This window comes from Zosterops lateralis (genome assembly GCF_965231275.1).
Source record: "Zosterops lateralis genome assembly, chromosome: 16".
NCBI lineage: Eukaryota > Metazoa > Chordata > Aves > Passeriformes > Zosteropidae > Zosterops > Zosterops lateralis.
Genome location: NC_139776.1, coordinates 14,577,967 through 14,603,237, shown reverse-complemented (window position 1 = coordinate 14,603,237; position 25,271 = coordinate 14,577,967). Strand labels below are relative to the sequence as shown.

Below are 25,271 nucleotides of genomic sequence, written 5' to 3'. Positions count from 1 at the left end.
AATCCAAACTGCACACACAGACCAAGCACCCGACTACCCAACGACTGATACACAGAGCTGTGTGCAAAACAAGCTGACAACGTGTGCTGGGACACCAGCTGTGTTTCCACACAGGGACCTGTGGGACTCCCAGCACACTGTGCTTTGCCAGATCCCATTGGATTCTACATACAGACGACACAAAGTTCACAGAAACCAAGTCCTTCCACTACCACCTTTGTTGCCCAGGGTCTTCTTGTCCTTTCCAGGCTGGCACAGTGCATAGCAGTTACACTCCAGCACTTCCAGGGCCACAGATCCTGGGGCCCTCAGCTGCACCCCGAAGTTACACTGCCACCACAGAAGTGGGGCAGACGCAGAGAGCTAGATGCAAAAATAGCATGTGGCAGCTTGCCATTTGCACCTTAAAGATGAGTTTCTAGGTTTTCCATGCCTGCCAACAACAGACAAATTCTGCACATAACCCTCCTCCGAATATCTGGGTACAGACACACATCAGAATTTATCAGAAACCCAAACAGACTGAATTTGATCAATAAGTTACATTTTTCTCCATGCCTTCAAGAACATGTAACTTCATAGCACCAAATGCCTGTTGGAAGAGCAATTACCAGCAAAGTAATTTGGACCCACTGGAGTCAAGTCTGCCAACTTATACGACTTGGCAATCTGGCTTGTTATCATCCCACATGATTGGAATTTATTTTAGGATTCAATGCCACATGCTGTGGGGTTCTTTTTTTCCTCCCTCTTCTTCTTTTCCTCCCCCAACTGACAAGCTACAGCCTAGAATTCAGAGGTCCTACTTCCATTCCCATCTCAAAGACAGTTCTTGCACACCCTGGGGTCAAGGTCTTTGCAGAATAAGTAATATCAGTCCTACCGACAGCATCCTGCAAACAATCCTCCTTTTTGCGCCTCTCAATTATGACTGGAGTAGAAATTAGGAGCCACATTTACCGACTGCTCACAACCAATCACAACATCCCCACCCTCCTGCAAGGCACACCAAACCCGGGTTGCACCTGCGGTTAATCCCGAGGGATTCAGCCTCAACTCCTGCACAGGAGGGCAGGCGGCTCGAGGGTGGGCTGCCCCACCAGGTACCTTCAGCCAGGACCTGTTCTCCCAGGCTAAAAAAAGAGACTTTTCAGAGACAGCTCTGGTCGGGAGGTGCCAGCTCGCTGCGCTGCGAAATGTCAGCCTTCAGCTCCGTGCCTCGCCCAGACAATTCCCTTTTCTTCTCCAGGGGAGGAAGAATCCGAACGCTTCACCAAAGAAAGGGCCCGTGTCCTCCGGCGGGGAACGCATTTAGCGAAGCGCCGCTTCCTCCCCTGCAGCACCCAGGGACTCCTTAACGGCCTGAGGCACCGGGCCGGGCACCAGCCTGACCCCGCGCGGCCCCTGCGGGCCGGGTACGGCGGGACTGGCACCGGGGCAGCGCCCACCCCCGCTCAGGCCCGGCTCCCCGCGGCGCAGGCGGCATGCGGGGGAGGAGGAGGATGGAGCAGCCCCGCAGCCCGGAGCCGAGCGGGGCGGCCCCGGCGCTCCCACGGAGGCCCGGGACGCGCGTGGGAAGCGGAAGGGGCGGCGGGCCCGGCAAGCGGCGGAGCAGCGGCAGCAGCGAGGAAGGGAGGGAGGGGGCGGCACCCCCGCCCGCAGCCATGCAGGGCCCGGCTCGGCCCCCCGCTCGCGCGGTCACTCACATTGCCTGAGGAGCTCCAGACACAAAGCCATGGGAGACACAAAGAGGGGCGGAGGGGATCGGAGAGACGGGGAGGGGCGCGGGGCGAGGGCGCTCGGCCCGGCCTGGGTCCCGCGGAGGGGAGGAAGAGGAGGACGAGCCGCCGGCGGGGCCGCTCGCGGTGCGGGGCCGCTCCGGCTGCTCGTGCGGCCGCCGCTGGAGAAGGGAGGAGACGCGCGGAGCCGCCGCCGCCGCACTCACCGCGCCCGCCCGTCGCTCCGGCTGCGCGCCCGGGCGGGGCCGCGCATTAAACGGCCGCCCCGCCCCGGGCCCGCCCCACGCCCGGGAACCGGCACCGCCCCGAGCTCCGCCCCGCCACACTCCCACGGCCGTACGGGTCCCTCCGCTCCGCCGGACACGCGGCGGTGGCGCTCGGCGTGGCTGGGACCCTCGGGACCCCCGGCAGTACCGAGAGGGGACACGGGCGGCGGCGGCCGCTGCCTCACCGCCGTTGCCGCGGGGGGAGCCGAGCGCCGCTGAACAAAGCGGGTGCCGCTCCCACCCCACGCGGGAGCTTTGTCTCCTTGTCGCGGCAGCTGCGGTGACATCTTCCACCGCGCGGCCGCGGTCCCACCCACGCGCAAACGTGGGTTTGGCTGAAAGAGCCCTCCAGTTTTCCCCCCGCTCCAGCCCCGGAGTGGGCGCGGTGGGACCTCCCGTGGGCGGCGGGTGCAGGGGCACAGCGCTGACGCCACGCACCTCCTGCAGCATCGCCGAGAGGAACCCTCCATTGCAGAGGGAAACGTATGGAAAAGGAACAAATGAGACGAGGAAGTTTCCCTTGTGGGTGTTTTCTCCAGTCCCAGATTTACTGGTTGAGTCCTGCCCTGCTGGGCGCGGGGAGAGGGAGTGGAGCCTTAGCGGATGCGGGCAGTGTGTTGGGTCTGTGCATTGTGCCTCCCCCTGGGGCTGCCAGAGTAGGGCTGATGGAGGAGAAAGGTGCGGAGGGGAGCAGGGCTGGCACAGCGTGTGGGCTGCGGGAAGAACCTGCTGGGCAGAGCCAGCCGGGTCTGCACCCTGGGACAGCTACGCTGGGTGCTGCACGACCATCCACCTCTATCCCTCAGATCCTGCACTGACACACGGAGCTGAGCTCAAGGCTCCCCTGGACGGGACTGAGGACAGCTCTGCGAGGTCGGAGTCACTTTGTGTGGTGTCTGACCGAGATGGGCAGCCAGCCCAGCATGGTGTGGGCACTGGTGGTGCCCGGCCCTGGGCAGGGCCGTGGCTGTGCCCGCAGTGGTGTTGCCACATGGCCCCTGCCAGTAGGACGTGTGCTGCCCCGGCCCCTTGCTGCTACCATCACTCCTTGATGCTGTGATTTATTGGTGGCTCGCTGGGCTCCCAGCGCTCGGTGAAAGGGCTGGTCTGCAGCAAGGAGTGATCAAAGCGCCGCCGCCCTCGGCCTTCAGTGACCGAATCGCTGCGGATTTGCTGCTTCTGATCTTGGAAGCAGCAGCACAATGGGGCCGAAGGAGGATTTGGTCACAGAGCCAGCCCTGAGCCTTGGGACCCTCAGCCTAGGGCCTCCCCACTCTGCTGCCTACCAAGGAAAAAAGGCAAATTGTTTTCAGTTCAGGGTCTCCCGGATAGCTCTGAACTGCCAATCTCTTGCTGAACCCTCAGAAATAGCCAGGTCATGGCTCAGTAGATGGAAAAGATAATGGGAGAGCGTGAGGGAGAAGAAAGACAACCCAAACCAAGACGTACACAAATAAACCCTCATTTGTCTGCACTGTCTGACATCCTGAAAATGCTCCAGGCTGTGTGCAGAGCCTCACTCAACCCCACCCAGCCCTGGTCTCCTGGCACATGTGTGTCTGTCTCAGCTAAGCTGTGTTGTTTGCTGCGGGGCTGCCCCAGCGATGGCATGAGCCCTGTGGCCATGGGGAGCTGCAGAGGGGCTGAGTATCACTGACAGAGGGGACAAAAAGGGGCACCTGCAACTGTCTGGTGTCAGGGCAGCTCTGTGCCCACCCGGGTCACAAGGATAGCCAGTACATGGAGATGCCACCAGGCCCCTTGGCCTGAGGAGAGACCTCGGGTGCCTGTGTACCTGGCACATTGCCCTCCAGCCAGCTGTCCTCATGGGCAGAGCACAGCACCCTGCACAGACTCCTGGTGCTGCCCTCCCAGAGGCTCTGAGTGAGCTGAGGCACCCCTTGGTGCTTCGGCTTCTCTCCCACGAGGACAGCACCAACTCCCTTTCCTGCTATCAAAGCTGATAAAAAGCAAGCAACAAGAAGGACTTGTCATTCTGACCATATCAGCAAAGGGAAATGCTGGCAGCTGCCTTTGTTTCTACTCCTTTGTAGATGGTCCCTGCTGCGAGAAGGCAGGCTTGGTCAGGACCTTGGAGCTGTGCTCACCTCCCCCGTGTCTGTTTGTGCCAGCACAACATGACACAGGGTGGCTGCAGCTCCCCCCTTCCCGGGGAACTGGGCATTTCTGTGGGCTCAAACCCATTGCAGCTGCTTTTGTGTGCCAGACATGTGCCTGCATTAGGCAGCAAGCTCACAGCCTGGGTGCTGCCCGTGGGAGCGCTGAAATCTAGCAGCAAAGAGCACCAGGCACATAAAGACGGAGATGGTTTGGGTTTGGGGGTGGAGCCGAGAGCAAGGCTGTGGCCACGGCACGGCTTCCTGGGGAAAAGGGAGTGCTGGCTGGGCACAAGGCAGTGGTGGAGTTTCCATAATAATAAGGGAAAGATCAGGGGTGAAAAATGAACTGGCAAATGTGGACAGAAACAGCTGTCATGAATTTCTTTTTGTCCAACAGATGCATGAATACATCACAGAACGTGTGTACGTGCCCTTTTTTCGTCTGCAAACACTGACGGAGCATGCAACAGAAATCTTTCCCTGGCACACACATACACACACATGCTCTCCCTCTAATTCCCTTCCTGCTTGTATGTCAGAGAAAGCTATTTCTGGAACGTGAAATCTAGGTCAAAAAGAAGGAGAAAATCTGAAGGGAATGATAACAGTCCCTCCCAAAGGCCATGTGAGGTCAGCTCAGGCTGAAGGGATTAGCAAGGGGCCACAGTGATGCTTCACTCCTGGCTGAGCGAAGGCTCCTGGCCTGGTGTGAGCTCCCCGTGCCTTCCCATCACTGCTGCTTCCCCACACAGGAGAGAAGGCCATAGCATAGCAGCCAAGAGGAGTGCAACAGCAATCACCTGCCTACACAGAGACCAGGATCACGGCACACAGAGGAGGAGAAGGAGGAGGAAGATACATGACTTTCCCAGAAGCCACATGACTTTCTCAGGAGCTGTGGAAACTCGTCCCACAGTGAGCCAGTCCTTGGGGAGTGGGCTAGCACAATGAGGGGTGCAGGCACTTTGCCCTTCCTCCTAAGCACAGCCCTGCTTCCCCTGCAAAGCATCAGTGCAAGGGGACTGGGCTGGCATGTGCCTTCTCCCGGGACAGGGCAGGGTCCCCAGCACAGTCATGGGCCTGGAAGCTGGCTCTCTAATTTAGTCATGAACAGGGAAACAAAATCTATACAAAGAAGACAGGAAGCAGGTGGGACACAGGACAGCTGTTCTGTCCCAGCCTTTGGGAGTATCTCTCCCAGGCGGTGCTCTCCTGCACAGCGTGGGCTTGGCAAAGTTCTGGTATATGCATGGGCACAAGATGCGTGCAGCCCTGGCCTCCCTGCAAGAGATCTGGACACAGGACAAGGAGCAAGACGCCTGAGCTTTTTGGGAACAGGCTGCTGAATCGCAGGGCAGGATGTTCTGAGCAAGGGTGGTGTTACCAGATGGCACAAGGAGGACTGGGAAGAACTCGAGTAGAACTGCCTTAATGTGAGCTTTCCCTGCTGCATTTGCTTGCTCACCTCTGCTTTCCTGTTTCCCCTGGACATCAAATATTCCACTCTGCATTGCAAACAGTCTATTAAACAAGCAATTCCCAGAGCTGCCTCTAATAAGAAGGAGACGGGGCTGGGGAACCCTTTGTGGTGCTCGGCAGCCGGTGCGGCTGTCGCCACACGCCTGGCAATTAGAGGAATAGGTTCCACTGGGGCTTTTGAGTCTCCAGCTGTGCAAGGCACAAAGGTTTGTTTAAGGCTGATCAAGGGCAGCTCATCATCTGTATCACTGGCTGTCAAATGGGGGCTAATTGCCTTGTAATGTGCCGGTGACACAGGCATTAGTGGGAGGAACTGGCGTGGCAGGGGTGTGACAGCTGTCAGGGGCTCTCCCTTGTGCTCCCCACACACCCCCCATGGAGTTCTCCCTCCTCCTGCCCTCTGACAGTGCCTGAATCCCTGTTTCATCATCCAACCCCCATATGGCCCTCAAGGAACAAGAAGCCTGTGCTGGCCCCAGAACTGAGGCTGGTGCCTCTTTAGGATGTGCCCCTACACAGACAAAAGCGTGGTGGTCTCCATTCCTCTGGGCTGGTGCATGGATGCTGGATGAAGAAAGGCATCCCTGGGATGTGTCTGGGTGAGGGCTCTTAACAGTGTCATCCCAGAGCCCTGCGTGGAGCAGAGGCCACGAATGACCATTACACCTGCAGGTGACAGTGCACCCACTTCTCCCTGTGTGTCCAGACTGGTGCCACCAAGCTGCCACCTGCTGCTCAGGAGGCCCCTCTCCTATACCACCAGCCATTAGAGCTTCAGGGATGCACAAAAGAGGCCCTGGAGGAGCTGGTTGACAGCAGCTGACCAAGAGCCAGGTGTGCCCAGGTGGGTGAGAGGCCAAGGGCACCTGACCTGTATCAGCCATGGTGTGGTAGCAGGACCAGGGCAGTGACTGTCCCCTGTGCTGGGCACTGGTAAGGCACCTCAAGTGTTGTGTCCATTTCTGGGCCCCTTGTGATAGGAAAGACATTGAGGGGCTGGAGCACGTCCAGGGAAGGAAACAGATCTGGGGAAGGGGCTGGAGCACCAGGAGCAGCTGAGGGAGCTGGGGTGGCTCAGCCAGCAGAAAAGGAGGCTCAGGGAGGACCTCACTCTCTACAACCACCTGATAGGAGGGTGCAGCCAGGTGGGGATCAGGCTCTTCCCCCAGGTAATAAGTGGCAGGATGAGAGGAAATGGCCTCAAGTTGCACCAGGGGAGGTTTAGATTGGATGTTAGGGAAAACTCTTCATGGAAAGGGTGCTCAGGCACTTGCACAGGCTGTCCAGAGCAATGGTGGAGTCACCATCCCTGGGAAATGTTCAAAAAACTTGTGGATGTGGCACTTGGGGACATGGGTTAGTGGTGGCCTTGGCAGTGCTGGGTTAATGGTTGGACTTAATGATCTTAGAGGGCTTTTCCAACCAAAATAATTCCATGATTTCCAGGGGAACTGAGCCCAGATGGCTGATTAGAGGTGTGAGTGCTGTCCAGATGTGTCTCCTGCTTCTCACATCCTGTGCATGCACAACCACAGATGCTCCTCTCTGCTCCCCAACCCCCCACCAAAACCCTTTTCCTCCCCAGGCCCCAGCAGCCAATGTGAAGGGCTTGGGGATGCTCTGGGAATCAGCAGAACTGTGCTGGGTCATGTCAGAGAGAGATGGCACCCAGGCATTTTGGAAGCCCCTTCTGTGCTGTGCCTGCTGCTGCTGCCTGATGTCAGCCTGGACTTGTGGCAACACCAAGCTCAGTAGTGCTGAGCCAGCAAGGAGAGGGCTGTGGGAGAGGCGCAGCCAGGTGGGAGGTGTGTGGGACAGAAGAAGGTGACAGAGGCAGAGAGTGTGACAGGATGGAAGGACAGGGCTGAGCAAACAGCCCATCCCTCCCAGGAGACGTCTTCCAGGTCTTGCCTCATCCTGTGGACCTTGACTGAGATGCCTCTGCAGCTCAGACCACTGAAGGAAGATGTTTGGCCATGCCCGTATCTCTGGGGATGAAGGCCTGGAGCTAGGCAGAAAGGCTGCTGGCGCTTCCTCCCCACTCCCCACTCTGCCCAGAGCTGGGATGTGCTGTCTCCCACTGACAGCCCACCCCAGTGCTCTGGCAGCTTTGCCCACAGCAGATGAGCTGAGGCTGCTCTGAACCCCTCTTGGTGCCAGAGCTGGTGCTGAGAGGCACCGTCCTGCTGAGCCTGACCCCGGCATTCCCATGGGGATGGGACATGCTGCCTTCACAGACAGCCCTGGGGAGGTTCTGGATTCCTCCTGCCTGCTCTGGCATCTGCCTTGCACCATGTACAGGCACCACCATGTTCAGGAATGCCAAGGTATCACCTTTGCTATCCAATTCCCGAAATTATCCTCAGAATGGGACTTCTCAGCTCCTCACACCTTGTGCTACACCTGAGCCCTATCTGGAGCACTGGGGCTGGCCAGAGCCAGGAAGGGCACAGGTTGCCCTGGAGAAAATGATGCAAAGTAACGCTGATCAAGTGATTTGGAGCATCATGGAAATGCTGCCATGGCTCAGCACAGGGATGCTGGGCTCTAGGGCTTGGGGAGGCTTGTTAGTGCCTTGAAACTTAGTGCAAGGCTTGTTTGTACCCCAGAGCCAGGGATATTGGGGCCTCTCCATGGGTCGTCACAGGAGCACAGAATGGTTTGGGTTGAAAGGACCTCAAAACTCATCCAGCCCCACCCCTGCCCTAAGCACGGACACCTTCCACTATCCCAGGTTGCTCCAAGCCCTGTCCAACCTGCCCTTGGACAACTTCCAGGGATGGGGAAGCCACAACTGCTCTGAGCAGCCTGTGCAAGCACCTCACTAATCTCTAAGATCTTCCTGGAGCTTCCTCTTGTCCAGGTTGATCATTCCCACCTCTCTCAGCCTGTCTCCAGAGCAGAGGTGCTCCAGCCCTTGGAGCATCTCTGCAGCATCCTCTGGAGTTGCCCCAGCAGTTCCATGTCTTTCTTGTGTTAAGGGCCCCAGAGCTGGAGGCAGCTCTGCAGGAGGGGTCTCATGAGATCAGAGTAAAGCAGGGAGAGTTTCTTCCCTTGACCTGCTGGTCACACCTCCTTTGACCCAGGGCCCGTCTGCCATTCCAGCACCGACATCCAGCTGCTGCCCATCCTCAGGCACAGAGCAGCCCCCACACACCCCCAAAAGTTACGGACAGCCACGGCTGGGGATGCAGGTACCTGAGCCCAGAGCCTTGCATGCTCCACAGCCCCCAGGCAGTGACAAGAGTTCCCGTGTCCCCCAGCCCCGCTGGCCTCGCTCCCGTCCCCTGCACGCTGCTGCACTCACTGCTGTTGGTGGGCAAGGTCCTGCTGCCGCTGAGGCTGCCCGTGGGCGGCGGGGAGATGGAGCGGACGGAGCCCGTGTCGTCCTCCTGGGAACAGCCTGCCTGGATGGCGCGGAGGTAGCTGTGGCTCCGGGATCGGAAGTAGCTGGGCAGAGGCAGGTCCAGCACCTCTGCAGCCGCCGACTCAGCCTCGCTGTAGGTGGAGTCGCAGACCGGCTCGTACTGCTCCCCCAGCTCCGGCTCGGGTGCCTGCACGGGGACAGGGGCAGCCCCCGTCAGCTTCTGCCTGCGGCCTCCCTTCCCTTCCCTCCTCCTCCTCGCTCTCCGGCCACTCCTGCGTGGTCCCACTCACGGCAGGGGGGATGGGAGGTGCAGTGGTCAGTGCTAAGAGGTCAGAGGTCAGTAGTGGTCAGTGCTGCTGGGGCACAGGGCGCTCAGGGCTCTCTGCTGAGAGAGGGAAGAGGGGTCCCTCCTTGGAGGTGAGAGCATCCCTGCTTGTGAAGTAGGAGACACCAGCAAAGTGCCTGTGAAACATCCCCATTTCTGCTGGTGATGAGAGCACGTGTGGCCAAAATTCCAGTCCAGCCTCTGCCAGGGCCCCTGTCCCAGCACAGCTGGGACACCCTAGCCTCAATCTGAGACCCCTCCAGGGCAGGCTTGCTCCTCGGGGGGCAACATGGGGAGACGGCAGGGGAGAGGTGTGGACTGGGGAACAGCCCCCACACTTGCCTAGGGTGGGTCTCAGAATCCACCCCAGCCCCATCCCTGGTGAGGGCCAGGAGAGGGCTCAGCTGTGGTCAGGGGGGAGGAGGGCAAGAGCAGCTCTCCCACTGCCCCTAGCATCCCCCCTCTTGTCCACAGCCCTGCTTTGCTCTCCCGTGGCAGCTGCTGGGGAAACTTGGTCTTGGGAGAGGCTCAGCCAGGTCAAACCAGACCCAGCCCAGAGCAGACCATTCTGAAATATAGGTGAGAGATGCTGAGACTGGCCCTGTTGCCCACATCCATCTCTCCTGGCCCTTTCTTTCTCCCGGCACATAAGGACATTGTTTCTGCCCAGCATTGGCATCTGAGCTCCACTAGATTTGGCTTAAGAAGTTCATCTGCTTTCCCCCTAAAACTGATGGTCCCTAAGCCCCTGCTGGGCCCAGGACTCAAGCTCTCCAGCTGCCTTGCAGGGGTCAGGAGTGCTGTCTCCTCCTCCTCTTTTCCTTCTCCTCCTGCCACTGGCCTGGGCATGGGCTGACCCCAGAGCCTGCCTCACACCCTGCCATGGGTGTCCAGGCTGGCCCCAGAAAGCTCCATGAGGAAGGATGAGAGAAATGCCAGGAGGACAATACCTGCTCTCCATGGGTAAATATCTGAGGGATAAGTGAGGGGGGTCCAAAGATCTGGAAGAAAGAGTTGGAAAAGGTTAAAGGCCAAGAACAGGGGAGCCCCTCATACAGACAGTCACTGCACAGGGACTGAGGACAAGGGGGGTTGGGGGCCTGTCCCCTGGGGCCACTGCTGCTGACACTTCAGTACAAACTGCAGAGCTCATAAAATGCCAGATGAGACCACACAGGCCCTTCAGACAGTGGCACAGACACAGCAAAGCTCCACAGGACACTTCAACCACGGAGAAGCTGCTGAGCATTCCGCCTGCTGTATGCATCATATCTATGTATACCCACGGGGGACACTGGGAGCACACCGTGCTGGGATACCCCTCTGCACACAGGGGCAGCTGGACAAGGTGGCTCCCACTGAGCACCTCTGGGTAGCCCCAGCACAGGCCAGCACCTCACAGCCCACAGAGCCAGGGGTGTGGGCAGCCCTGGCGCTCTGTGTGGAGGGGAGCTGTCCTTCAGCCTCAGGGCGGGGCTGGCCACCTCACTGCTGTCTCCCCACACCAGAAGAAACCACACAGAAGCTGTTCTGCCTCCCCAGCAGAGCAAAGCCACAGCACACACTCGGCATATGGACAGACCCCCGACAGACACTGAGCTGCCCGTGGGGCCATGGCTGCCTCCTCCTCCTCCTTTCCACCCTCGGGGCTCTGCCTGGCACCACCTGCCCAGGATGACCCCTCTCGGGAAGAATCCAGGTTCAAAGTGTACCTGAGGGAAGAGGCTTGGCTCTGGGAATGGGCCCAGCCCTCTTGCATAGGGCACAGCTCATTGTGGGGCTTGGCAGTGTTGGGGTCACCAGCTCTGTCCCTCTTGGTGTGACACATGCACCTGGTGATCCCCGGACTGCCAGAGGGCTGCATGGTGGAGCTGGGTGGGGACAAAACCAGGCAGAAGGGACTTGTCTGTCAGAGTTGAGGGTGTTTCCATGTGGGAAAACACTGAGGTCTGGCTGGACACACAAGGAAGGTGTTGGAGGTCACACAAAAGTGAGAACAGGGCAGGAACTGCCTCTGGCACTGTAATGGATGAGACCAGCATGCACTGGCAGATGAACCAGCTCCATCCTGGATCAACAGATGTGCAGTTTGTGGGAGACCTCTCAATCCCAACCAGCTGCAGCTGAACTCTGGTTTTCAGGGGACAGTAGCAGAATGCATGTAATGGTGGCAGCAACCCCTGTGTGAGCAGGTGCTGTGGCAGTTGATGTGTCCTCGGCAATCCCAGTGCCACCAGTCTGGCTCTGGGCTGGCTGCCTGGGCAGCTCCTGGCACATCATGGGTTGCTCAGACTGTTCAGCTCTAGGACCTTCCTGATGTTTCCATGGCGGTGCTGCACTCAGCTCCTGGAAGCAACTCTAGACATGGATAGCGCACAGACCCATGGCCTCCTGCAGAGACTTCAGCACAAACTGACACGCAAAGGATGAGGACACGATGGTCCTGACCCTGCTGTGCACTGAGACACCCAGCACATTGCTGCTGCTGCTGCACAAGGGACAGGACTGACCACAGGGAACAGGAATGCCCAGCAATGCCCCTGCTCCCCTGAGCTCCTCTCCAAGGGCTCTGACCACTCTGGGACAGCAGGAGACTCCAGCCAAGGGGCTCAGAGTCCCCTACACATGGATGGGAACACAGGCAGGACATGCCCTTTTCACCCCCACACCCCAGGGCTCCTGATGCCACCCTGCTGCTCTGGCCCACCCTGCACATGCAGAGCAGCTGTGTGGATGCTCCCCATGCAGACACAGGGACTGATGGAACAGAGGCCCAGGGTGGCAGGGCTCGCTGGGCAAAGCTGTGGAGCCATCGCTGCCCTGCAGTGAAAGGGCTGAGATGAGCACCTCTGCAAAAGCTCATCCTGGCATGGTTATCTCCCAGCCTCGGGGACAGCTCCAGAGCAATCCCACAACGATAGTGTGGGAAGTTAGACCCATTTTGCATCAACTGCATCCCAAATGTTGCAGTTGGGGCATGAGCCCACCTTGTGGCAAGGGGTTTGCCACCCTCTGCCAGCATCTCACAGGCATCCTGGGCTTTGCCATGGGACCCAGGAATATCCAAAAGAGACATCCCAGCTGGCTGGCAAGACAGCCTTCCCAGCTACAGGCACCTTGTTCCTGGGTCCAGTCTGCTGCATGAGGGGGTCCTGAGCTGAGCAGGGTGACCGTCCTTGGTGACCCTGCAGGGTCCCAGGCTGGACACCACCAGGGGAGGTTGGCCCTGGTGCTGGACCCACCCAGTGGGCATGAGGAGCTTTCAGCAAGGTTGAACAGCCTTGCAGATGGTTCTGGGGGATAACACAGTGAGACCCTGTACGCAGAGCAGCCCTGAGCTTCCCCCAGCACTGTGGGGCACCGTCTGGGTTACTCTACCTGTGGCAGAGGGATTTTGGCTGCTCCAGCAGTGTGAGAGGATGCAAAGCTGCAGGAAGGAAGTCTAATAGGAACCCTGATTAAAGAGCTGGCCATGACAGTTTGGTAAAGCTGCCAGGGAACAGCCTGTGCAGTTCCTGGAGCACGTCCAGTGCCTTGTTTTGAAGAGGGAAAAAGATGCTCTCTCCCCTGAGCTGGCCTCCTCCCTCGCTGGCTGTGCCAGCACAGTGGGTCAGCACTTCAGCACCTCACCTGGTTGATGCAGCTGGACTCGTTGACACTGTCAGAGATCTGGTTGTATTCTTCCTCCCAGGTCGGGAACTTCGGAGGTAGGAGGATCTCGACAGAATCCAGGCGGTCCAGGCTCCTGCCAGCAGAGAGAGGGTATGAGGGTGTCCCCATGGCAGGGGCAGCGCTGCAGCAGAGCCAGACCACCCCTGCCCACAGCCAGACCACTTCCGCCCACTCTCCTCTGCCAGGCACAGCACCAGGCACAGGCAGGCGTGGCAGCACAGAGCTGATGCTGGGCAGTGCCCCCTGCTTGGCTCCTGGAGAAAGCAGCACTTCCTCACACTGCTGGCCCCTGGCTGGGGCATGGCACACAGGGTGGTGGGGGGCAGTGGAAGGAGAGGACAAGATTCTAGGTCCTGCTGCCCCCAGGAATGCACTGCAGGTGCCAAGTTAGCTCAGCTGAGCCCCAGGGTGCCTGTGGGATCTGTGCCAGCCTCCTGTCACAGCACTGCCTGGATTGCTGGAAAAGGGGGGAGAGGCAGGGCGAGAAATTACTTTTAATTTGTATTTTGTGGACTTTGCGATTGGAAATAACTGCAAGATACATATATTTACATTTGTATGGAGCAACCTAAAAGATCATCTGGAAGAAGTCCAATGGGAGCCTAGCTGGAATTACAATGCTGCATGAGCAGGAGATCAGTATTTCCAGTACAGCTTTGCTGGGAGAAACTGCCCCTACGTCCTGAGGCACAGCAGCAGGCTCTGCACAGGAGGAGAGCAGAGCTCTCACTGAATCTGACCCAGCCCAGGCCTCAGCTGAGACCCAGACACATGGGGGCTAGGAGGGATGGGGAAGGATGGGGCTCCCGTGGGGCTCTGTTCCACCATGAGACCCTGTGAGAAGGAGTCCTGGTCACAGGCTGGGTACACAGTGGGGGACATCGTCAGCCACAGTAGCCCAGGACAGCTGTGGGGCCTCTCCCTCTGGAATAGCCCGTGATCCCAACAGAGGCCCTCATGGTGCTGCTTCCCCCACATCTGCCAGGGCAGTGGGTACAGAGGTCTGATTGCCACCTGTCTGGGGACAGCAGAGCTGAGAGCACGGCAGGCCCTGTGCAGCATGTGAGCATCCCACAGGGACTCTGAAGTGTCCATCCTGTGGTGGAATGGGAGCAGGGAATTGTCCCTTCTGCCAGAGGAGATGGGGGAGACATCCAGGCCACATGGGGACCAAGGGCCATGTGACACCCCTAGAGCTGGGCTCTCTGCTGACTCCCGGCTTTCCCTCACGCTGAGTGTTCCGTCCGTGAGCTCACACCATGAGCCAGCCATGTCCTGGCGCGGGCAGCGTCCTTGTGCTATCCTACCGGCCTTCACCCCGCCTGCCCACGGGGAAACCACAGAGCGGCCAACAGCCCTTGGAGGGGCAGAGACCTTCGCAGAGACTCTGTGCCCTGTCCTGGCTCTGGCTGTCCCTGCGGCCCCCCGGTCCAGCCACAGCCCGGGGTCCCTCGGCTGCCGGGGCTCGGGGCTGCGGGTGGGCGGCGAGGGCCGGTCACCAGGTGGCGGCCGCGCTCCGCTCCCAGCCCCGGCGTCATGCCCGGTTTTATTCCCGGCTCCGGCTTCGTACCCGGTTTTATTCCCGGCTCCATCTTCGGCTCTTTTCCTGGCTCCAGCCCCAATCCCGGATCCATTCTCAGCTCTATACCTGGTTTCAGCCGCCGCTCTAGTCCCGGCTCTATCCCCAGCTCCATCTCCGGCTCCATTCCCGGACAGGGTCCCACAGGGTCCTACCCCGCAGAGCTCCTGTAGGGACGAGCGCTTCCCGGAGCCTCCCGCAGCCGCATCCCTGCTGTCCTGACTCGCCGCGCTGCCCCGACCTTTCCCAGCATTGTCCCGGCTCAGGCTGAGCGCAGCGCCCAGGGCAGGCCACATCCCGACGGACACGGTCTGGAGGGCTGGAGGGACGATGCCCAGGGCAGAAGAATCCCCAGCCTCTCTATGTGGGTATTTTTCACAAGAGACTCCAGGACCCTGCTCCCCTGAGGAGGATGTGAAGGCTCAGAGCAAGGATGGATCCCTCAGAGAAGGGATTTCCAGGGCCCTCCACAGCTGATTTTGTCACTGTCTCCCAGCACTCTCACAGTGCTGGAAAGCAGCACTGCCCAGGTCCCGCAGAGCCCGTCCTGCAGGACCAGCCTTTGGCACAGCAAAGCTTCCGCTCTGCTTCCCTGACTTTGTCTGGTTCAAACCACTGTGGGTCTTCCTCCCTCAATACCTGGTGCCAAACCTCTCAGCTCTTCAGGATATCATCCAGCCCAGTGTCCCAACTTTCTGGCTGGTCACAAGGTCCCTGGACACCTCTGGAGCAGAGCAGCTCCAGGCACAGTCCCAGCAGGACGAATGTCCTCAGCCAAGCTGGGTGAGCAACTTCCATGGCCAAGGGGCACCTTGGGGTTGAGATCTCTGCATTCCCCTAGAGCAGAAGATGCTTGGAGAGGAAATCCCCACAGCTCCATCAGAGGAGTGCTCTCCCCATGGTTGAGGGCACAGGGGCCTGAAGCAGCTCCTAACACCATGGCTACTGGGAATCACCAGGAAGGAGAGCCACATCTTCTGCTGTCCCACTTCTCATCTCTGTTAGAGCTGGGGTGCAGGAGCCCTTCTGGGCTCCAATGCCACATGAGGTCTCTTTAGGGTGCTGCAACTCAAGGACTGCTCCAGGGGTGGCCCTGAGGACCCATGCAGAGCTCCCAGAGGAGCTCCAGCATTACCTTTGTGTGGTGCTCTGCTCACTCAGGGACTGTTGGGTGGCCTTGAGGTAACTCTGCCTCCGAGCTGCAGTTTTTGGGGATGGTTTGGGGCTGGTTTCTGAGTCTTCGCTATCATCATCCCCCATGGCTTTGATGTAACTCCCGCTCCGCATGCGCCGGCACGGGATCTCGCTGTCCTTTTCCCGGGACAGTGTGTTGTTCCACTCCCCGTGAGGCACCTGCAGGAGGAAGGGCAGTGTGAGGAGATATGAGGGATGACACATGCCCACGATCCTAGGACCAGAGGGATCATGGGGAACTGGGGAGATCGTTGGACCTTCCACTGTAGTGTAGTGGGAATAAGCAACACAATTCCTTCACAACCCTCCCTTACCAGTTCATGCCAGGCACCCCTGCTTTGGTGGCCTCTGTTTTAACACACATCACAGCCATTCCCCGCCGCTTGACACCTCCATCCCAGACATGCTCACACAGCCAGGACAAGCTGCACGATGCCAGGGGTAACAGAGGGATGAGAGGGCAGTGACAGTCTCACTGGGCCTGTGTGGGGCACCGAGACAGGGCTGGATATAGGTGTTCATGGCAAAGACCATGTCACTGAACATAAAAGTGCTTTCATGGAGCATGGCTTGGGGCTCAGAGCCCAGACCTTCATGGGCTCTTTAAGGTTTTGAGTTGAATGTGACTCTGAGTGGCTGAAATTACTTTCTGGAACCAAGTCAGGCCCTCACAAGTCCCTCTAGAGCAGCTTGGACATACAGACCTTTTGCTGGCCTCTCTGCAGAGAGATGAGCAGCACCTTGGGCATGAGAAGCACTTCTAACCCCACCACAATTAATTTAAGGCAGACATGGCCTCTTCTTGTCTCACTAGAGAGGAGTGAGCTGATGGTCCCATGGGAGGCCTGAAGCACTGAGCAGCCACAGTAGCCACCACCCTGCTTGTCCATCCAGTGAAGGGTTTGTGGGGTGGACCAGAGGCAGAGCCAAGATGCCCAGGACTGACCAAGACAAACAATATGTGGTGTGGGACAAGTCAGGAAAAGGATGGGGAAGCCCAGGTTTCCAGGAGCAAGCATTGGCTCACTTGGATTGGTGCTGGCCTTTGTCCCGCCCTCAAGGACATGGCCAAGGAGCAGCCAGATGGGAGAATGCAGCAATGTCCATGCTATGCCAGTGCCAGGGCAGCCCAGGGCTACCCAAACTGCTCCAGCAGCAGCTGGGGATGTCATGGGGACAGTGACAGGTCTTGTGCTGAGCACAGCACAAGAGATTCCACCTTGGCTCTGCTGGATGGAGCTGCTGGACCTGCCCAGTTGCCCAGGGAGCTGTGGGACTGAGCAGCCATAGCTCAAACAGTGCTCCAGGGATGCAGGGCTGTGTTGCAGCTGTGAAGAGCCAGAGCCCTGTGGTGCCTGTTCCCATCCCTGCTCCCAGCAGGCCTTCATGGGAGGCAGAGCCAGTCTGAGGTTATGTCTGATGCTGCTGGGTTGTAGCACCTTCAGGTGAGGTTCAGATCTGCAGGCTGCAGGCTGTGTCCAGGTGCAGGCTCAATCCACACACTACAGCCAAGGGCCTTCTCCTGCTGGAAGGAGCAGGGACTCAGCCTGTGTCCCACCAGCCTGCTCCTTGTGTTCACTCTTTGGAACAGACCCCAAACCACCCTTGGGGCTACTTTGGTGACAGGCCCCTACCTGGAGTGTGCCCATGACCCAGCACCAACATTCCTGGGAGAAGTGGAACAGAGCCGGGGCTGATCAGGTGTGTGAGATCCAGCTGGGGACCAAAGCAGGGCGAGTCTTCCACGAGGCACACACACTGGCCAGGCCTCCCTGGACCCACTTGCTGCTTGTGTGGATTATCGCAGCTCTTTATACTCTGCTCCTGCAATCTTTATGCTTGGCCATGGCTCCCAGGCTGGCTGCTCATACTACTGTCCAGCTCAGGGGCTGTGGGTGACATCTGTCAGGTCCTTATTAATGCAAGAGCTGAGAACCCTTTCCCTGCCAGGTGTGAATGCTGCTTCTGCCCCAGCCCTCTTGAGGCCAGGAGGGACCCTGCTGGCCCCAGCTGAGTCCTGCCACTGGAAGGATCCCACAGGTCACTGGGATGTCTGGCTCTCACCCTTTGTAAAGGAGGCAAGGACCCTGAGAATCACTTTTACATTGATCACCTTGGTGTCAGGTCTGACTGGAGACTGCATTTTACTGCCTGCCTTCTTGGGCTGAGCTGCAGCTCCTGCCTGTGGGGTCTGGGCCAGCATGGTGCTGGAGAGAGCAAGTAGGACTGGTGAATGGCTGGCAGGGCTGGTGAAGGCAGGCAGGGCTAGTGAAGGGTGGCAGAGCTGTCTGGAGCCTCTGGCTGAGGAGGGCAGGGCCAGCCAGCAGCCAAGTGTGCCATGCAGGACAGGGACTGCAGGACAGAGACTGCCCGGTTGTTCCTGTGCGGGGCCAGCACTGGATGGTGTGGGGCAGTGAGGGGTGCTGAGCTCAGCCCAGGACAGTGGGGGCTTTGAGACCTCAGGATCCTGCAGCTGCTCTGCTGCCACTGCTTGAGGGCATGGGCTGGGGGCTGCTCCGTTCTGCCATGGCTGCTCCATTTGCCTCCTGGACTCGGGCTCTCGGACAGAGCAGCACAAAGACAGTTCCACTGTGTCTCTCTCTGCTGGTGCAGCCCCAGCTCTGCCTGCCCACTGGGACCTGTCCCTCTTCCAGGAACAGCCTCCCTGGGGCATCACAACAGCACCTGGTCCTGACCAAGCTGCCTTAATCCTCCTTTCCCTGCCTCTCCTCCACTTTGTGCCTTGGCAAAGCAAGACACAGAGCTGCTCTCAAGGTGCTTTGCATTCCAGTTCAGCAGTCAAGGGGAAGGAAAGTGCTTTGGAGGATACCCTCTGAATCTGCTGCCCCACTTTGGAGCACGTCCCATCTCTGCCTGCATAGAGTCCACCAGGACTCCCACAGCTCTCGCTCCCGTGGGACAGAGAGTGGGACAAGTGTTTCCTAAGTGTCACACCTGCAAAGACAAGCAGGTGCCCTCAGGTACCTCGGGTACAAGGTCCTTTGGGTGCTGTTCACGGTCCTCTGGGGTGCTTCTCTGCAGGAGGATGTGAAGAGCCTGTCCCACAGTCTGACACTCTGCGATGGGGGTGATGAGCCAGAGCAGCTTCTGTGATCAAGGACAGATCTGACAGTAGTCAGTGCAGCCCCTCGATGGCAGCAGAGTTCCTGGCAGGTGAGACCTGGGGCTCTGAGCACAGACTGTGTGTCATGCTCAAGTGGCCATGAGATCCCCCAGGCCAGGCACAGAGCAGCTCCTCACAGGTGGTGGGGCTCTGCTGCTCTTTCTGTTGCCCTCCCAGCTGCAGCCTTGGCTCTGTCCATCGTGCTTTGGTGTGGAAGCAGTGGCTGTAAGAGGATGCCCAGGTCCAGAGACTTTATGGGGACTTAGGGGCTGAAGGATATGGGTCCTTCCTTGTGCCCAGTCGTGGTCCATGTGGTGTCATGTGGTGCAGGGATGTGGGATCGAGGCATGTGTCCACTCCTGGAGCTGGGCTCCACTGCTGCCACAACACTGCACTGTCACCATGTGCTGCACAGTCACCAACCAGCAGCACCATCTGGCTCTGCTGCTCTCCTGCCATGAGTCGAGCATGGAGGGAAAAGGGAAGGAGTTACAGGAGAGGCTTCCCTTGGGGCATCCCCCAGTCCCTGGAGCACTAACAGCAGGGAGTGGGGGGAAGGGGAAAGCTCCACTCCCGGGTTCTGGCAGGAGCTGCAGCACTCCCTTCACTTGGTGCAGGTCAGGGGGAAGAGACTTGAAGAGCAAACAGGATTTCCATCACACAAGTGCCAGCTCTGCCATGCAGCCCAGCCCTGCATACACGGACATGCAGCACAGGAACACCCTGCTGAACACTTGAGGGGTGCATGGGCCATGCACAGGCTCCCCTGCTGCAGGCACAGCGCTGTTCCCTTGGTGGCTGTGTCCCTTGTGCTGTCCCACAGGCTCAGCCATGGGCTCAGCCATGTCCTCAAGAAAGCAAGCTGGAGCCAGGCTGTCCCTCTGGCAGGGCACCCTCCAGGAAAGACCTGGGCTGTATTCCTGTTCAATGGCAGCCTGTGGGGGTGGTGTGAGGCACTCAGCATCGTGGAGTGGCTGGCACTGAACAGGCCACCCACTCTGGATTATGAATTATTTTCAGGGGTCCTGGGGGTTAAGGAAGCTCTGACTATAGGTGAGGTTGGAGAGGCTGATCTGGATGATGCATCAGGTTAATGGTGACTGTCCCCCTTGGAGCCTGCACACTGCCCATCCCTTCAGAGCAATCTGCAGATCCACAGCTCCTGTTCACTCCTGCCTGCAGCATCTTCCACTCCAAGGAGCTTCTCAGCTTTTCTCCTTGTACTCTCAGCTGCATATGGGGCCCATGGGGACAGGGGATGGGGAGCATAGCCTCCCTTCTTGGGGACTGTGCTCTAAGGAGGGAGCTGTGTCATTCTAGGGACTGATCCAAGATGCCCCTACTCTGATGGGATAGGGCTGGACCTGGAGCTGGGTGATCACCAGCTCCAATATCTGGATATGAGTATTTTCAGGGCCTGGAAACATAACACTGACCCCCAATAGTTGCTGATGAATCCCCAAAATACCCAGACCCTTCAAATGGGGCAGGAGAGGTGAATAGCCTTGGGGCTTACCCAGCCTGGAGGCTTGGGTGTCCTGTTTGTCCCCATCCCACTCTTGCCCTCCCTCATGTCCCTGCACCTCTGGCACTCACTGGGCATTTTTGCCTGGCAGCAGCCCCCTCTGCAGCAGGGCAAGCCCCCCATGTCCCCCAGGCACTGGGAAAGCAGATCCCTGCTGTTCCTCCTCCTGGCACATGGAGGGAATGGGCTTGCCCTGTCCCCAGGTATGACAGGGGACTTTGCAAAAGGACATTCCCCACACACAAGCTCCAGAGGTGACTTCTCCACCACCTCTCCTGTGCCAAGGAGGGGTTGGGATACACTGACCTCATCCTCCCATTAAGTGCCTGAGCCCTGTGCCCTGATCTTTGGGGTTGACATTGGACACCTGGGAACAAGGTGAGCCCAAGCACGTGTGACCTGTTGACTTGTGGGGGCACTAGGTGTTGTGTTTTTGGGACTGAGTGCCCCGGGGTCTTGGTTCTGCTGGTGAACCGAGCACGGGGCATGCCCCAAGCACGGGGGATGTTGGTCACACCCCGCTGTCTCCCAATGGCCCTCCAGCCATGCCAGTCTTGGCTGCTGGCTGCTCCCTGCCTGCTCCAAGTCCGGTGGCACAGGCTGCTGCCCCTGGCCAATGGTCCCAGGAGGATCAGAGCAGGAGGGAGCTGGGCAAAAACTCCTCAAAACAAGATCCCTACCTGGGCGCTGCCTGCGTCGGTCGGCGCGGGGCTGAGGGGCTGGTCCCAGCTCCGCGGGGCACCCGTGTCCTCCCAGCCGAGCGGTGGGGCTGCCCAGCTGCTGGCCAGGCCCGTGCCACCCAGCTGTGCCCACAGCCCTGCGTCAGGCTGTCGAGAAATGGAGGCTTATTACATGGAGAGGAAGGAGCAGGGCAGCCTTGCACCCCAGAGCCTAGGGGCTGTTGGGGCTGCCTGCTGGGTTCTGTGCTGCAGCCTGAGGGGAACGGGGCCCCTGGAGAGCTTGGCTGCAGCTCTTTAACCTGAAATGCTTAACTGGAAGGAGCAGGGGTAAAGAAAAAGAAACCAGGCCAAGATCATTTTCCCTGCTGCTGTTCCTGACGCAGTCAGTTCAGTCCCTTGGAAATTTGATTTGCAGCCATGGCCAGCAAGGTATTGGAAGCTGAGTGTGCTTCAATAATTCATCACTTTTTAAAGCCTCTAAGCCCACTGGGCACAGCCAGGGAAGCTCCTAGCACCTCTGCATTAAAAGGATTCTAGAGCTTTACATACATAGACTGGTCCCCTCCTCCCCCCATCCAGGCCTGGCTTATTTGTCTTCCCTCTCTCTAGGGCACAACCAGGTTCATGCTGTTCCGGCGCCGCTTTTGGAACCTGTCACAGACCTGGAGCTGCAGGTGCCAGGGTTTCAAACCAGCATCAGCCATGCAGGCCATGCAAGCGGGGCTGGCACTGCGCTGCTGCCCCAGCCCTGCCCTGCGGTGAGCAGCGAGGTGGCTGCAGGTCCTACCAGTGCTCCGGGGAAGCTGGGCAGAGTGGGGCTGGCTGGGCACGCTGGCACATCCTTGTGAGGCGTGGAGATAAGGGGGGAATGTTAGTTCATGCTGCTGACCTTCAGCCTGTGGGCGGTGGCACAGAGGTCTCCAGGGGGACGTGGCCCTTCAGCATTCCCGGCTGTGTGGGCACTCAGGGGAAACAGCCACATGGGGCAGCTACATCCCCACCTGCCCAGGAATGTCTCCCAGCACCTGCAGGGCCTGGGCAGGCAGTGGGGACACGTGGGAGGCCTGCAGGAAATGGGATCACACCTAGCAGAGGTGGGGTAGCATGTCCCCGCCACAATGCCATGGTCCAGCACAGGGACTGGGGGTGCTGGAACCATGCTGAAACTTTGGGAGATGGGCCTCATCAGCACCCGTGTCCCTGCAGGAGGAGTAGGGGTCTGTTCCCAGGGCCCTCCCCAGCCCTCTCCTGGCAGTGTGACCTGAGATGGCAGCTGAACCATTGGGAGATGTTTGATAAGGTCACACGGGCGCCCACTGAGTGGATGTCCCTGAACTCCTGTGCTCTCCCTGCACAGAGCACCCCATATTCTCCCATGGCACCCACCTGCAGGTAGTGGTAGGCCAAGTCCTGGTGGCAGGACTTGGATTTGAGCAAGGCTTTGTCGATGGTGGCAGAGGCCTTCTGGCACACCTCCCGGGCATGGCTGAGTGTCAGCGTGGACCAGGAGCCCCGCTTGATGTAGTTGGAGTCGTTGTTGATGGGGATATTGGTGCAAGGGGTGACCTTGAGGTCGTTATTGCTCTTGGAGGATTTCAGCATGTGCTCACTGATGGTGTTGTAGGCGTGCATGAAGTACTTTGGCTGGCTGTGGTCGGGCTGCCGGCCCAGTGTCATCAGCCCCATGGGGTTGCGGTAGCTGCAAGTGTCGCTGTCCAGGTTGTCATCGGAGCTCCACCAGCCAGAGATGTTGGACCTGGTCCTGCGCTTGGGCTCTGAGGTCTTTGCCCGGTCCTTGCTCTTGCTCCTCCGGTTTTGCTTGGCGTCATCTGCCCCCTTCTTCCCATTCATGTTGCCCTTGGTGGGGCCCTCCAGAGACTGGGATTTGGCAAAGAGCTTCTGCACGGAGTGCACGAGGTGCCGGATGCGCCCCGGGCTCTCGCTCCGGTGCTTCGCGTCGCTCCGCTGGAACTGGAGGGTGCTGAAGCCATCCCTGTGGATGGGCAGCTGCTTCTCAAACTGGTCAAGGAGGTTGGCAGGCAGGCGATTGATCTTTGTGGCTTGGGCATGGCTCGGAAAAGGGTTGTCATCCGGGACCTCAAAGTGGGAGTTATAATGGATGCGGGGGAAAGTGCTGCTGTTGGAGATCTGGTTGTTGAGCGGAAGGAGACAGTCGCCATGGACGGTGTTCTGAGCTGGGAATCGGGGATCCATGGTGAAGGAGTCAGTGGGGCTGAGGAGATAAGGATTCCTGTCCTGGGGGGCATAAAGAGAGTCTTGAGGGGAGTCCAGGTTCTCAGAGAGATGGCGGCTTCTGTTGTCTCCTAAGCCCTTCATGATCCCAGTGCTTCCTAGACCATGGCTCAAGGATGGTGTGGCAGAGTCCTTGCAGACTTCCCTGCAGCTGGAGGAAGAGGACAGATGCTGAGAGCCCACAGGGAACCCCTTTGGCAGCCCACTCCTTACTGGGGGCACATCTCTGTCCCACTCTAAAAGCAAATGCCACCATGGTTAAAGGAAAAAGGAGAGAAGTAGGATAGAAGAGGCAAGAGGGGAGGAGAAGGGATATGAGAGCAGGGGCTGGAGAGAGCAGGGCCCAGCAGAGGGGCAGGATTCACATTCCCACTGCAGTTGCAGTGCTTGTGTGCCTCAGTGCCCAGCCACAGGCTGCTTAACAACACTGCTGCCATTGTTCTGGTGCTGCATGTGGTTATTTAACAGCATCCCTCCCCAGCAGTGTGACAGAGGCACTGCTAGCAGGTCCTTGCTCTGTCCCATTTGCTCAGGGAGCTGGAGGAAAGCCTGCTGTCAAAGCCCAGCAGGTCCTGCTGAGCCCAGGCAGTCTGTAGCCAAGCAGGGTGCCTGGTGTTCCCGAGGTGATGGATCCCGGGGCTGGCACAGCTCCCGCAGCTGTGCTAATGTGACACGATGGCAAACACCTCCTCTCCAGCCAGTGCTGCCTTCCTGACAGGTTCTGCCCTGGAGCATGGTGTGTCAGTAGCTCTGTAAGAGCTGAGGTGTTTCTGAGCACTCAGAACCTGACCTGAGAGCAGCTGTTAGCTGCTCAGATGATGATTCCTACTGGGCTGCACCACTCCTGTGCCACCCTCCCAGCCAGCCTGTCTGTCCCCTCTGCCACAGTGAGGGGCTGGGGTCGGTCCCTTCCTTTCAGCAGGTATGGGATCCCTGTGGCGTGGTGGAAAGGCAGCTGGGAGAGAGGGATCCCCTGAGGGATCCTCACTGAATATCTCCCCAGTGGTCTTGCCCCATCCTGCTCAGTTCAGAGGGATCCCCATCTTTACTATGTCATACAGGGAAAAATGACAAACCTTTTGGATTTGCTTAAAAGAAAAATCAATTAATATTTCTATGAGTTGAGCTGCCAATCAATAAGTTGATTTCCCATACTTAAAACCTACTTAAAATCAAAGAGTGTATAAATGAATTCTTATTTCCTGTTTACCTTTTAGTTTAGTTTTTTAGTTCCTTTTTGGTTTTGCTTGAGTGTCGCTTAAAAAAGAGAGAGTAACTTTTAACACATGCAGATGGTATGTCCCTGTGAGGAGCAGTTGGCAGTCTCTGCTCCTGGCCTCTCCCTTTTAGCCATCAGTTGGTTTCCAGTCTTCTTGAGGAACTTGACCCCTACATACAGTGTGGCCAGCAAAGTGGTGTGGAAGTGGTCAGTGACAACTGCAGGGTGGCACGAATCAACAGGCTTGTCTTCCTCACTCAGGGGGAAAAAACCATACATATATATAAATAACAAAAAGCAGTCAGAGCTTTAAATAATTGTTTGGAAGCACAAAAAAAAAAAAAAAAAAAAAAAAAAAAAAAAAAAAAAAAAAAAAAAGTGGAATTTATTCCATGGCTTGATGGGCTTTGCAGTCTTCATTTAACTGTGCTGCTTCCAGTGGGTTGCAAGAGCCAAAATGGGCTTTCTAAAGCTGCAGTGAGCAAAGGCTGGGTTTCCTGTCCTGCTCCAATGGAGACCCCACTCCCCCTCCCCTGAGCCCTGCTCCTGAGGGTCAGCCCATGCTGACCTCAGCCCAGCTGCCCTGAGGCACTGACCCCTGCTCTCATGGCACTGCCCAGCACCACTCCCTGGGTGTCCCAGGAACCCACACCAGGCTTGCCCAGTCCTGACCTGAGCCCCTGCAGAGGCTGCATGGCCCCATGCATGGAGTGCCTTCTGCTCTCCTTC

General features: G+C 58.4%; 1 protein-coding gene across 3 annotated transcripts in view; it reads right to left on the bottom strand.

Annotated features, from left to right (window-relative positions):
* DLGAP4 (DLG associated protein 4) overlaps positions 1 to 24,563 on the bottom strand; it is a 62,637-nt gene extending 38,074 nt beyond the window's left edge. Inside the window, exons 1-7 of one of the 3 annotated variants that reach the window (XM_083873495.1) lie at positions 24,534 to 24,563; positions 22,457 to 23,474; positions 21,071 to 21,217; positions 15,683 to 15,900; positions 12,927 to 13,041; positions 10,247 to 10,297; positions 8,912 to 9,158 (exon numbers count right to left, since the gene is read on the bottom strand). In XM_083873495.1, the coding sequence (XP_083729621.1) occupies positions 8,912 to 9,158; positions 10,247 to 10,297; positions 12,927 to 13,041; positions 15,683 to 15,900; positions 21,071 to 21,217; positions 22,457 to 23,407 (1,729 nt within the window). In that variant the 5' untranslated portion in view covers positions 23,408 to 23,474; positions 24,534 to 24,563. Of the gene's footprint in view, positions 1 to 1,706; positions 1,775 to 1,945; positions 1,978 to 8,911; positions 9,159 to 10,246; positions 10,298 to 12,926; positions 13,042 to 15,682; positions 15,901 to 21,070; positions 21,218 to 22,456; positions 23,475 to 24,533 lie in introns of those variants that run through there. The other 2 variants (XM_083873497.1, XM_083873496.1) reach the window with 2 other exon arrangements.
* Positions 24,564 to 25,271: the final 708 nt, after the last annotated feature.